Below are 12460 nucleotides of genomic sequence, written 5' to 3'. Positions count from 1 at the left end.
TTAGTGCCTGCAAATAGTTGCTATCTTGATGCTTTGGATAACATGCTCATTATGGGGTTTGTTTTTACAGACTTTGAAAGGTTTGGGTTGTTATTCATGACTGTTTTTGTGCCACTGCGTTGCATACTTTTCTTTTAGCTAAAATCGTGTGTAATTAGGTAATAGGAAGATGACAATGTACCCATTTTAGCAGCAGATTTTCAGCGACATCTTCGTTACATGAACAGATTCAAGATGTCTTATTTGTTCTTATTAATCTTATTACTTCCTCCATTTTACTGTTGAATACCAGGAAATCAGTTGGGTAATCAGGAAAAGACTCCCCATTGTGAGTGACTGTCAGCTATTTCAGAAACTGAAACTGAAATTGTTTCTGAATGTGGGTGTTGGAAATGTGATGACCGCTTCTCAAGTCGCGTTCAGGTGAAGTGCTGTGAGATGTCCTAGTTAGAATTTTACAGCATTTTGTCCAAGTGTTTCCAAGGTTTTTTGTTTTTGTTTGAAAAATAAAAAATAAAAATAAAACGTTCCCAGACCTTGCTCCTCTGAGCCAGACAAGTGGTTGAAATCTGACATGAGGAGGTGCAACAGACCTCGCTCTAGAACCCCATAGTTCCACTGACATAAATCCATTTGGACGCTGTCGACTGAGCCCACACACACACAGAGGTGCCCTTCACATTCCCTGTGTGTGTGTGTGTGTCATTGTGGCCAGTCTTAAATAAAGATGAAGAAAGGAAAGCCACGTTGGAGTGTCTGCTGGGTTTTTTTGAGTGAATGAAAGCAGTGACACTACACAGCGCTGCCCTGCCAAACAGCTCCTGCTTATGTGTCATTAAATGGACCGTTGAGCAGCTGCTCCTGAAATCGGGCCAGGCGGCCATTGTTTGGAGGCAGAGAAGTGCTTTTATTTAGACATGCGCTCACTCGGTCGGTATTCGGTGCCAAGGCTTTAGCAGGGTAATGCAAAGACAGTGTGCTTGTAAAGGTAAATAAAATAAAATAAGTAAAATCAGGCCAGGGGTTTGTCTCGGCCAGAATGAATAAGACGCCCTCGCACTGCACTGCATGTGTAAGCCATTGTTGAGTCATCTCAAATGAAGTGCGTCCTGGAAGAGTAGGTGAAGATGTGTTGTGCTTGGCAGAAGGAAAAGAGTTGTTGCTTGGAACAAAACGGTTAAAATGGAAGGGTTTTGAAATCAAATAATAATCGTGCCAAGTACTGGTCTTGCTGTTGTTGGAAAGTGTAGTGCACAGCATGGTGGAAAAAAGAAAACAATGTCATCTGTCAGGAGAATAGTGTGAGAAATACTGAGTAGGAGGAAGGAAAGGGTTATGTAACTGGCGAATAAAAGACAAATTGATCAGTGCTTTTGTTAGCGTAAGACAGCATGCTCGGAAAGTGAATTGATGCGCCAGTGATGTGTAGTGGATGTCTGGAACAAGCCCAATTCTTCCAAGGGGGATATCTGGAACACACTCGAGTTCCTCCAAGGTTGTGTGGGACACTGGAGGTGTCTGCTCCATACCGGGCGGCCCACGTCCATGAGGATGTGGATGTCGTCGTGGTGCCAAGACTGCTGAATGTGCAGCCATCTGGGTGAGGTCACGTTCTGGCTGTGGCTGCATGGCCTCAGGCCAGCTCCGCAGACTCCCTCCACAGCCAAGGGCAGGGGTCCAGGTCACAGTCATGCTGGGAGATTCGGCATCATCAGCGGCGCGGAGAGGGACTCTCTGTGCTTATTGAAGAGGAAGGGGTCAGATAGGGGAAACTGGGGGCGCACAGTTCATTGTCTGGGGTACGTACTGCAAGTTATATGCAACATATATTATTACAGAGAATATGTACAGTGTGGTGTTAGATAGGCGAACCTATTTCCCATGTCAGATGAGACAATGCTGTGCTGTGTGTGTGGGTTATGATGGGTCAGTCCAAATCAGCATGTCTTATTCTGCAGCACAGAAATATGGGCGAATCAGCATACAGCCAAATCAGTGCTGTTGGAGCTGAAATATTGTGTGTGAGTGCAAGTCAGCCCAATTGCAACCCCCCACCACCCCACCCCATACACACACACACACACACACACACACAGTTTTACATTTTGTGCTCACACTTTCGCAGTGTTTCTCGCACGCCCAATCTCGAGTCTTTCTCAGTGGCAGGGGAGAGGGTCCATGTTCAGTGTGTGGGCGGCTGGCTGCTCCACCCAAGTGCCTGAGAGAGACCTAAATTTGCATGCTGAAGGGTAGTGTGCACAACACTGTGTGCACAATTGGGAGCACATGCTATCCCCTCTCCTGTGTGTGTGTGTGTGTGTGTGTGTGTCTTCATTTGTGTTTGGCCAGATCTTCCGTGACATCTCATCTCTACACCAGCACCAGAGAGAGAGAGAGAGAGAGAGAGAAGGGTAAAGCCTTCACCCTAGTGTTTTCAGGCAATAAGCCCAACCAGCAGGGCTCCAGCCGTAATCTCGTGCCTTGACCGAGTTCGACGGCGTGTGCCCATCTGTCCGGTGTGTGCCTAGGACAGCACCTGTCACCTCAAGCAGGGATGTTCCACTCACTGAGATCACTCAACCAGCTGGCAGGGCTTCCTGGCTGTACAGTACCACGCTAGTCTCCAGCATCCCTATGCTTTTGCCTGCATTGTTGTCCATCCACGTCACACCAACCTGCTTCACTCTGTTTGACAGCATTAGGAGGATAGGACGGATAGGAAAACAATGTTGCCGTCAATCTCTGTAAGGTCACTCCAATCTGCCCCTCCCATCTGGTTTATGGGCTTTTTTATGCCTTTAATCAAATAGGGTAGTTGAAAAGACAGGAAGCGAGTGGGAGAGAGAGCCGGGGTGGGATCCAGAAAGCACCACAGGGTCGCCAGCGTATGGTCCACGTGCCCCAACCAATCACGCCACGGCTGGGGCCAGGCTTTTTAAGAGTTGTTCATAAGCAGCATCCTTTGTGGTGCAGGCCAGTGTGCTGGTCACATCCACAGGCTTCCTCTCTCATCCAGGTCTCTGGGGAGATGTGTGTGTCCATCAAACTCGACCTCTACTCTCTCATGCCTGTCCTCTCTTAGGTAACCAGAAAGGAGATTGTTTTCCAAGCTGCTTTTCTCTCAGTGAACCGTAATGCCGATGGTTCATTCATTTGACTAAACTCTCCTGGATAGTGGATATTTGTCTTTCCGTAAGCCATTCGGTGCTGTGCGATTCGGGAAGCTTCTCAGCAAACAGTGCTCTTGCATGCAGTCGCACGGATCCATCACTGTGCCCGTGCTCTTGGTCCTTTTGGGACGGTCTATGAAGGACCTCTTTCATGGTGCCTATTATCACATTTGTTTGTGCAGAGTGCAGACAGTGGCCGGACAAAGGTGCAGGATCTCATGATGAGAACCATAGACGAGAGTACAATGACAAAAGCAGGCCCGACTGATTTAAATGGAAGATGGGCAATGGGCTCAGTGTCCGTGGACATAAAGCACTCCAATGTCGTCTCTGGGTAATGCGTTTGTAAAGGTGAAATTTATTTACTCAACTTAAACCAACTCTCGCAGTAAAAGCCCAGTTGAACTCAAACTCGTTACGCAAGGCCTCTCTCCCAACGTCTGGCAACACACCTTTGTTTATCACCAAATGTCCAAGACTGCTGCACAGTAAGTTGTGGACAAAAGATTATCAGACAAGATGCCGTACTTGTACTCAGGAGAGTGTTCTTGTGCCTGTTGAATTAACTTGATTCGATTCATGAGTAAACTCTCATTGTAATCACACGGCCAGTTCTCTCATATTGTCCAGCAGTGTGCTTATAATGGACGTAATAACTAAAGAACTTCAATTTCAAATACGCGCTTTAAATGTTTGCCATCCTGTAATGCTTAAAGATAATTATTTATGAACAGCACAGCCCACTTTAATTAGCATTATTTTCCTCTTCGATGAAAGTTAACAAATTTATATAACCTCTCAACGAGACTGAAGATGCTCTCTCTAGCTGCGGCACATAGACAGGAAACAAACTGGATGCTGTTGATGCTTCCTGGCCCAGACAAGCCATCACTGCCGATCTGGGACGCTGGACATGACAAGCCTCAACTGGAGTGGAGCTAAATTCCTCTCACTGATCGGTGTATTTTTATGACAGCTCCGGCTGAAACGGCCAGCTATTTATGGAACGAAATATATTATTAGAACTTCCACTTTTTCTCCGCAACAGGAAGAGCTCACTGGACTGAGTCATTCTCGTAAGGTGATGTGTTGTAGCCACAGAAAGAAGCAAGAAAGTACTAGCCCTTATTGGACAGCGTATGGGAACAGAACATTTGTTCTGAATGTGTGTGTGTGTGGTGAGAGAGGCAGTATAAAAGTCATTAAAGCTGATTTGTTTGTTTTTGCTTTTGTTTTGTTTAATGGGGGGGGGGGGGGGTTATGCTAACAATATATTGTGACATTTCAGTTGCAACACATATTATATATCATCATCTTCCATCTTTTTCTAAATGTCTCTTTTTGCAATTATTGACTGTGCTGCCATACCATGACTCAGACCTCACCCATTTTTGTCCATTTAATCAAATATTTAGCAATTCCATTATGTATCAAATATTTAGCAATTCCATTTATCAACTAATGGCTTTTGTCATTCCCTTTTGCCATCTACAGTTCTGAAAGTATGCAGGTGGTTATCAGAAGGTTCACCAGAGACCTTGATAAAAATTAAAAAGGGCCTTTGTGGTAGTTTCCAGCTAATTTGACAGCAGTATTTGCCATTTGTTTATTTGCAGTGAAAGCATTAGAGCTTAATAGAGCGCTGTGTGCATGCTATGGGGCACATTCTCTGAATTATGTCTAATTTCTACATGAAGTGGCTCTCCTGAGCGCCGGGGCACTTTGATGATTTCAGGAAAGAGATCAGAAACCAGATGAGAACGGTGTACGTGAGCGTAATATCATGAATTCTATTTTCTTTGAACAAGCAGGGGTTTGGTAAAATGGATGTTATCTCAATTTGTTTGATCTCTTTGGTAACTGGTATTGTGATAAGAAATTGTTAAAGTTAATGAAAAGTAATTGGCAGATTGACAAGAGAGTGCTGATACCGCTATGATGTACACTTCATCACATCCACTGTACTTGTGGTCTGTGTGCTTGGCTTGTATACTAAAGAGCATACATATAACATATAGGGGGCAGCCGTGGGCACTGCTCTCCCATGCCCACATCCACGGCTGAAGTGCCCTTGAGCAAGGCACCTAACCCCTCACTGCTTCCCGAGTGCCACTGTAGCAGGCAGCTCACTGCTCCGGGTTAGTGTGCTTCACCTCACTGTGTGTACACTGTGTGCTGCGTGTGTTTCACTAATTCACAGATTGGGATAAATGCAGAGACCAAATTTCCCTCACGGGATCAAAAGAGTATACATTATATACTATATACGCTGGAAGCAGGTTGCACTCTCTGTGACCACAAATACTTGACTTGAATATGGAGCAATAGCCATATCACATGATTGGACAATATGAATGAAGAGGGTTCTGTCAGTGTTTTAATGTTCTGTGTCCCTCTACTGGGGGATATGGCTAAGTGAAACGTAAAAGGTTTCTTTGTTCTCAATGAGTGTTTGTCAGTGGGAATGCCCATCCTGTGCTGAATGGTTTGGCCATCCTGAAGCCTAGTGTTTGGTTGTGAGGGTCTGTTTGTTTATTTATTTATTTGTTTGTTTGTTTGTTTGTTTAACTGTTGGTGCTATAAAGAGGCACTGCAAAGTCTATGCCTGGTTCCAGGGAGTATCTGCTTGTGTGTGTGTCTGTCTGTGTGTGTGTTTGTGTGTGTGTTTGTGTGTGTGTGTGTGTGTGTGTGTGTGTGTGTGTGTGTGTGTGTGTGTGTGTGTGTGTGTGTGTGTGTGTGTCATGGAGAATTAGAGGCTGTGGTCCTCCAAATAAGGATTATCACGGATCTATTCCCCTTCAACTCCAATCCGCCAGCACCAACGGTCAACATGGATCCATCTGGCAGAAGACACTCATCTGCTTGGTCATTTGGAATTGGAAGAGACGGGCGTGAATGTTTCCTAATCTCTCCACGATTTGTTGTGTCCACTTTGTTTGTTGTCAATTGTTCTTGAATGTAGGAGTCATTAACTAATCTTTTATAGGCTGATCACTTCCTCCAAGCTTTAGGTTCTAATCAGCCCCTTATTGGTAGGGAGGACAACAGTCCATCCTAATGATTTGGCATTTAAATCCTAATGACAGGCAAATTAGACGCCTCTGCTGCAGGGCTTCCAGCGAGGGGTCTGGGTGGCGGAGACTGTTTCACTGGGCTAATCAGATCATGACGGACATCTGCTAGCCATCGTCCACCTCTCGGGAGAACAATGCAAGAGAGGAGGAGAGGGATGGGACGGGTTCCGTTTCAGGGTTCCGTTTCACAGTTCTGTTCATTTCAAAGTCATTTGGTGGAGAAGACATTTATTGCTGTGTGTTGGTGCAATTCATAGACAACTTTCAACAGTTAGGCTGAAGGTCGTAAAGAGCCGGTCTTTCTCTGTGTTTCCCCCATCCCCTGCACCCTGTGTGACTTACAAGGAAAGAGAGAGAGAGAGCAAGGGAGAGAGAAAGGGAGAAAGAGACAGGAGGGTGTTTACTCCACCGCATTCAGCAGCAATGCATCACTCAGCATACAGCAAAGCCCCCTCAGTTCCTCAGCAGCAGAAGAATGTGCTGTCTAGCAGATGAGGATGGAAACTCAAAGTAATGCACAATGAAATGTTGCATTAAACACATGTATTGTGCACATATTGATCCATGGCACAGAAGTCCAAGGTGCTTCTGTGTTCAATCAAATTAGGGCTGTTGCATTGAAAACACACTGTTTGTGTATTATGTATTATGCACAATACATCTGAATGTTGGCAGGCTGCAGTAACAGGTTGTTTTGTGTGTGCCACCTAACTGTAAGGTGAAGTGTTTGCTTAGCTTGTGCTGCAGGGTGCAGGGGTTTGCAGTTGCAGGTCATTTTCCATCTATTTCTACCTCACAAAAGACCCCTTTTATCTCCATTCATTTTCCCTCAACAGTTCCCCTCATTGCTCTCATTGCCACTGTTGTCCTGAGACATGCCCCCCCCCCCCTTCCTTCCTTTCTCTGCACTCTGTTGCTCCAGCATTCACAGTGACTCACACCTGATGATGTCACACAGTCTCCGTTGCCATGGCCGTTGTTATGGAAACTGCAGCCAAGGTTTTTTTTTTTTTTTTTCTGGAGCGCGGTGGACCCGCAGCGGAAAAAAACGGGTTAATGCTGCAATCGATTCCCGCGCACTAACGTTAATTGCTCCCCGTTTCCCCCGGCCCATTGAGTGCCTACAGAGGCTTGGCACCCATTCCGTGGCTGTGCAAACAACTACTCCGAGCTCCTTAGCGTTAGCGCTGGAGTGGGCCCCATCTCTCCCTCCTGCCCTGCAGACCTCACCTCCCCGCTAGGCTCCAGAGAGTGCTCATCTCTCAGTCACAGCACATCTGAATCGGTCAGGCCAGGTCCAGTTACCTGCTTGAGACTGTAGGAGTGGCAGGACAGGTGGATTGGCCTTATGCTGTAGGTAATGCTAATTACTTACAATTCTTTGACAATATACTTCCATTCACAATTTTAGACCATGCAGTGACTGTGTTAGTGAAGTGTCCAATCATTTGAAAAACACCTGCACTTTAATATGATTGCATGAAATGAATCACCTTTACAATATTCCTGAGTTGTAATTATTATGATATTTAAGGGATGTTGTTAGTTTATTTTATGGTAGTCCTGTAATGCAGTGGGATTGTCTTGTGTATGGACGGTCACTGGACACTGATACTGCAGCAGCAATAGCGGCTCCAGCTGTTCCATCTCTCCTGCTCTGTTTGCAGACTAGCAGGAGCTCTGCCTGCAGCAGTCAGTGACAGCACATACAATGCTATATGTTGCAGGGGGGGGGGGGGGGGGCTGTGCAGCTTGTTTTGTGCCGTCATTAAAGCTGCAGTCTGTTGTTCGTGTTGATAGCACACAACAGACACACACACGCACACACACACACACACACACAGTGAGATCACACACTCAGACACGCTCACGTCCTGCATGTGTGCACACCTACAGAGAACATGGAGAAAAACTAAGTTACAGGTTCACCGTGCCATTCTAAAAGAAAAAATAGCAAATTATAATAGAGCTATTCGGAATGAGAGAAGGAACCACTTCTCTAAGGTAATTGCTGAAAACAGTGGAAACTCTAGGGTGTTGTTCTCTACCATTGATAGGCTATTGCATCAAACACCTTTTGATACACTCAGTCAGGCATCCTCTCTAAGATGCGAAGAATTTGCAGACTTCTTCGAAAACAAAGTAATTTCTATAAGGGAGGCTATTGGTAATACAAGTAATATGTTTGATAGTACACCCAAAAACAGCCCCCCAAAATTAAGGTCCTTTAGCACTATTACTCAATCTGAGCTTGGTAAAATTATAACTCAAACCGGCTCCTCAACATGTGTTTTAGATCCAATCCCTACTAGATTCCTCAAAAAACTATATGATAGCTTAGCTCCCTTTATTCTCAAGGTAATAAATACCTCATTAGAAACAGGTATATTTCCAACTGCTTTTAAAACCGCTGTTGTGAAACCTTTACTTAAAAAGTCAAATCTTGACCATACCAATCTGAGCAACTACAGGCCTATATCAAATCTACCGTTCCTGAGCAAAGTACTTGAAAAAGTTGTTTGTAATCAGTTAAATACCTTCCTCAACGAAAACAGTATCCTTGAAAAATTCCAATCAGGTTTTAGATCAAATCACAGCACAGAAACGGCTCTAGTAAAAATAGTCAATGATCTTAGACTGGCTACTGACTCAAACAAAGTCTCAATCCTTATTCTTCTGGATTTGAGTGCGGCATTTGACACCATTGATCATAGCATCCTAATTCACCGCCTTGCGAAGTGGGTGGGTCTCTCTGATAATGCTCTAAACTGGTTTCAAACCTACATTACTGGCAGAGATTTTTATATCAGTCTAGGAGATCATGTATCTGAAAAACATGACTTGCCTTTTGGTGTGGCCCAGGGGAGCTGCCTTGGTCCCCTGCTATTTTCCCTATATATGCTTCCATTGGGAAATGTCATAAGTCAGCATAATGTAAACTTCCATAGCTACGCAGATGATACCCAATTGTATATTTCTGTGGAGCCAACTAACCCAGATGGCCTTTGCTCCCTCACTGCATGCCTAACCTCCATTAATCAGTGGATGAGCAAAAATTTTCTGAAACTAAATGATGACAAAACAGAGGTACTTTTGGTGGGACCAAAACTAAAGCGAGATATTGTTCTTAGTAATCTGGGGAACTTGGCACACCAGGTCAAACCAAAAGTAACAAGCCTCGGTGTCATCTTAGATGCAGAGTTAAGTTTTAAGCCCCATATCAGTAAAGTTACTCAAACAGCCTATTTCCACTTGAGAAACATTGCCAAAGTGCGGCCCTTTTTAACTCAACAAGATGCAGAAAAACTAATTCACGCCTTTATCACTAGCAGGTTAGACTACTGCAATGCACTTTTCACTGGTCTTCCCAAAAAACATCTAAAGAAATTGGCACTCATACAGAACTCTGCGGCTAGACTTTTAACTAAGACTAAGAAGAGAGAACACATCACCCCTGTGTTGGCTGAACTGCACTGGCTCCCTATTTCCTATAGAATTGATTTTAAGGTTATGTTAATTACTTACAAAGCTCTGAATGGCACAGCACCTTCATATATCTCTGAGCTTTTAATATCTTATCAACCACAAAGGAAACTTAGATCATCCAATTCTAATCTTTTAATCGTACCCAAAGTGCTCCACAAACAAAGTGGAGAAGCTGCTTTTATCCATTATGCCCCCAAACTATGGAACTCCCTGCCTCTGTACATCAAGCAGGCGAGTTCAGTAAATATTTTTAAAAAAGATCTGAAAACATACCTGTACAGGAAAGCTTTTAGTTAACTCGTCTTATCCTGTAGACTACTTTTTCAGATTATTCTACATCTGCTGCTATTGGAGGGCGCAGCCAGCCAGAAGCAGATGGGCTCCCCCTATTAAGTCAGGTTCTGCTCAAGGTTTCTTCCTGGAATATGGGAGTTTTTCCTTGCCACAGTTGCCATATGGCGTGCTTGTGGGGGGTAAGAGGGTTAAGGCTGCCAGTCTTATGACATGTCATTTTCTATATTTTTGATATGTTGCTGAGTGGATCATAAACGGCCCCAGCAATGAAGAAATGTGATTGATAATGACTGACTGACTATTATTTTGTTACATGCTTCAAATGTAAAGCACTTTGAGCTGCATTCTGTGTATGAAAGGTGCTATACAAATAAAGCTTATTATTATTATTATTATATTATTATTACAGTACCTGCTGAGCTGCGGACGAGTGACCAGACAGAGACCCCTGGGCTCTCGCTGTTCATGTCGGATCATTGTCCAGCGTCACAGGGGGAGAGAGGGAAACTGAAACCCTTCATGGCTTCATCTGAGAGAATGAGCCTATAAATATAGCAACCCTCCCTGACTCTTATTCACTTAGCCCTGCAGAGCAGTAGTCATGCTGTGGAACCTCTCTGCAGTGAACGGACCGTGCTACAGGCTACTCTTGTAGAAACAGACCAGGGGTAAATAAAGAATGGCAATTAAAAATGAACAGAGTGAGAAAGAAAGACGCAGAAAGAAACGCAGCTGAAAGTGTGAATGAGAAACAAGTGTGTGTGTATCATGTCGGGGTGGGGGGTGGGAGTCAGATGTGTGTGTACAGTACGTGTGAAAGAGAGTGAGAACCAGAGTGTGAGGGGTGAAAAAAGTCTCTGAAGAAGAGTGCTGATCCCTTTCCAGACGCATAGCTTCTCTGCTCTCTGTTTCTGGGATGCTGGGATGCCATTCGTCTGCTGTCTCCATTGGCCTTTTCTCCTAATGGGCTCCAGCGGAGGGCCTGACCCCAGGGGCAGTGCTTGTACGTACGCACATGGCCACTCAGACCCAGGGAATGAGCTCACGGTGTACGCATCTTATCGTCTGTCTTTTCTTCTCTCTCATGTGTCTCTGTCTCTTCTCTGTTGGGCTGGAGTTGTGTGCCATGGCGGTCCGTGTCAAATAGGCTAATCCAGCCCGCGGCTTCCTCTTTCTGCCGTTTTCCCTCTTCAATGCGCAAGCAGTGACTCATTCCCCTGTCATGTTGTTGTTGATTTTGAGCAGCGTCGGATCTCATGTCAGATGTAAAGCTTCTGTGACTAATAGACTAAAAAGATATGTATTTATATTTATAAAAAATACTCAATCACAGGGTTTTATTTATCCTGTGGATCTCAGTAGAGGTCTCTAAGAAAACAACCATTTATTTACACTTTGATTGAGCACTTTGATGTGTGGGTCTATCCCAGCTAAGCTTGGGCGCTCTACCAGATCTAATAACTAATTCAACAATACTTTCCCTTTCTAAATCCCAATGGTGTACTCAATGAGCAGATCCCTTCACAAATCAGACAGCAAGCTGATATTTTGTCAGACAGAGTTGCTGGTGCGTGTAAAGAGTATGAGTCTGATGTGCCTTTGGCGTTCCTGCGGCATCTCGGACACTGTCTTCACATCCTCAGGGGTGCAGTTAAAGTCCCGCGTCAGCTCGGTTTAAAGTCCTGTCTGTTTCGCCCATTCCTGTCGCCGTAGAGGTCAATATAGGCAGAAGTCAGTCTGACAGCTCTGTCTGTGCCCCCTCCCCTCCCCCTTGTGTCTCTGCAGAAGGACCATGTCCCCGCAGTCTGGACTGTGCCCGCGAGGGACGGCACTTCTGCCAGCCGGGCTTCTCGCGCTGTGGGCCCTGTCTGGCCCCGCTGGTAGAGAAGAAGGGCAGATGTGTGGTGAGGAGGCAACAGAAGCCACACCAGCACCTCAGTAAGTACCCCCCCCTTCTCTTTTGTTCTCTCTCTTTGTCCCTATTCCCCCCTCTCTCTCCCTCTCTCTTTTCTCTCTCTCTGTCCTCTCTCTCTCTCTATCTCTCTCTCTATCTCTCTCTCTCTTCTCTCTCTCCTCTCTCTTTCTCGCTCTCTATCTCTCTCTCTCTCTCACCCTGCATATCTGCCTGTTTCTCAGTCTTTACCATTTTCTTTTCCTTTTGTGATTTTTAGATGAAAATTCAACCACCATGAAATATATATGATGAGGTTATTCTTAGACATGCACACACACATGCACAATACGCACTCGTTACACAAGCATCTCCCACGAGGTATGGAGGCCTCGGCTCCCGACTGGACTCCCGAGCAGGAAGTGTATTGGCTTCACTTGCGTGTCAGTGTACTGCTGCTCCTTGCTCACAGTGGGGACACATCCTGCACCCCTTAGGGGAGCTGATCTCGTCTATACCTGCATTCTCCGATGGGCAGTTTATAC

The 12460-nt window shown here is 45.1% G+C and overlaps 1 protein-coding gene across 1 annotated transcript in view; it reads left to right on the top strand.

Moving 5' to 3' along the window:
- Window positions 1-12460, top strand: part of npdc1b (neural proliferation, differentiation and control, 1b) — a 28553-nt gene that overhangs the window by 4722 nt on the left and 11371 nt on the right. Inside the window, exon 2 of the mRNA XM_076270565.1 lies at window positions 11810-11962. Within this exon, the coding sequence (XP_076126680.1) occupies window positions 11810-11962 (153 nt within the window). The remainder of the gene's footprint in view (window positions 1-11809; window positions 11963-12460) is intronic.

This window comes from Alosa pseudoharengus, unplaced genomic scaffold (genome assembly GCF_046254945.1).
Source record: "Alosa pseudoharengus isolate Yale_2024_CS ecotype anadromous, Long Island Sound unplaced genomic scaffold, YU_APseudo_1.1 YU_APseudo_1.1_scf_6, whole genome shotgun sequence".
NCBI lineage: Eukaryota > Metazoa > Chordata > Actinopteri > Clupeiformes > Clupeidae > Alosa > Alosa pseudoharengus.
Note: the sequence above shows the minus strand (reverse complement) of the source record. Positions and strands in the feature narration are given on the sequence as shown.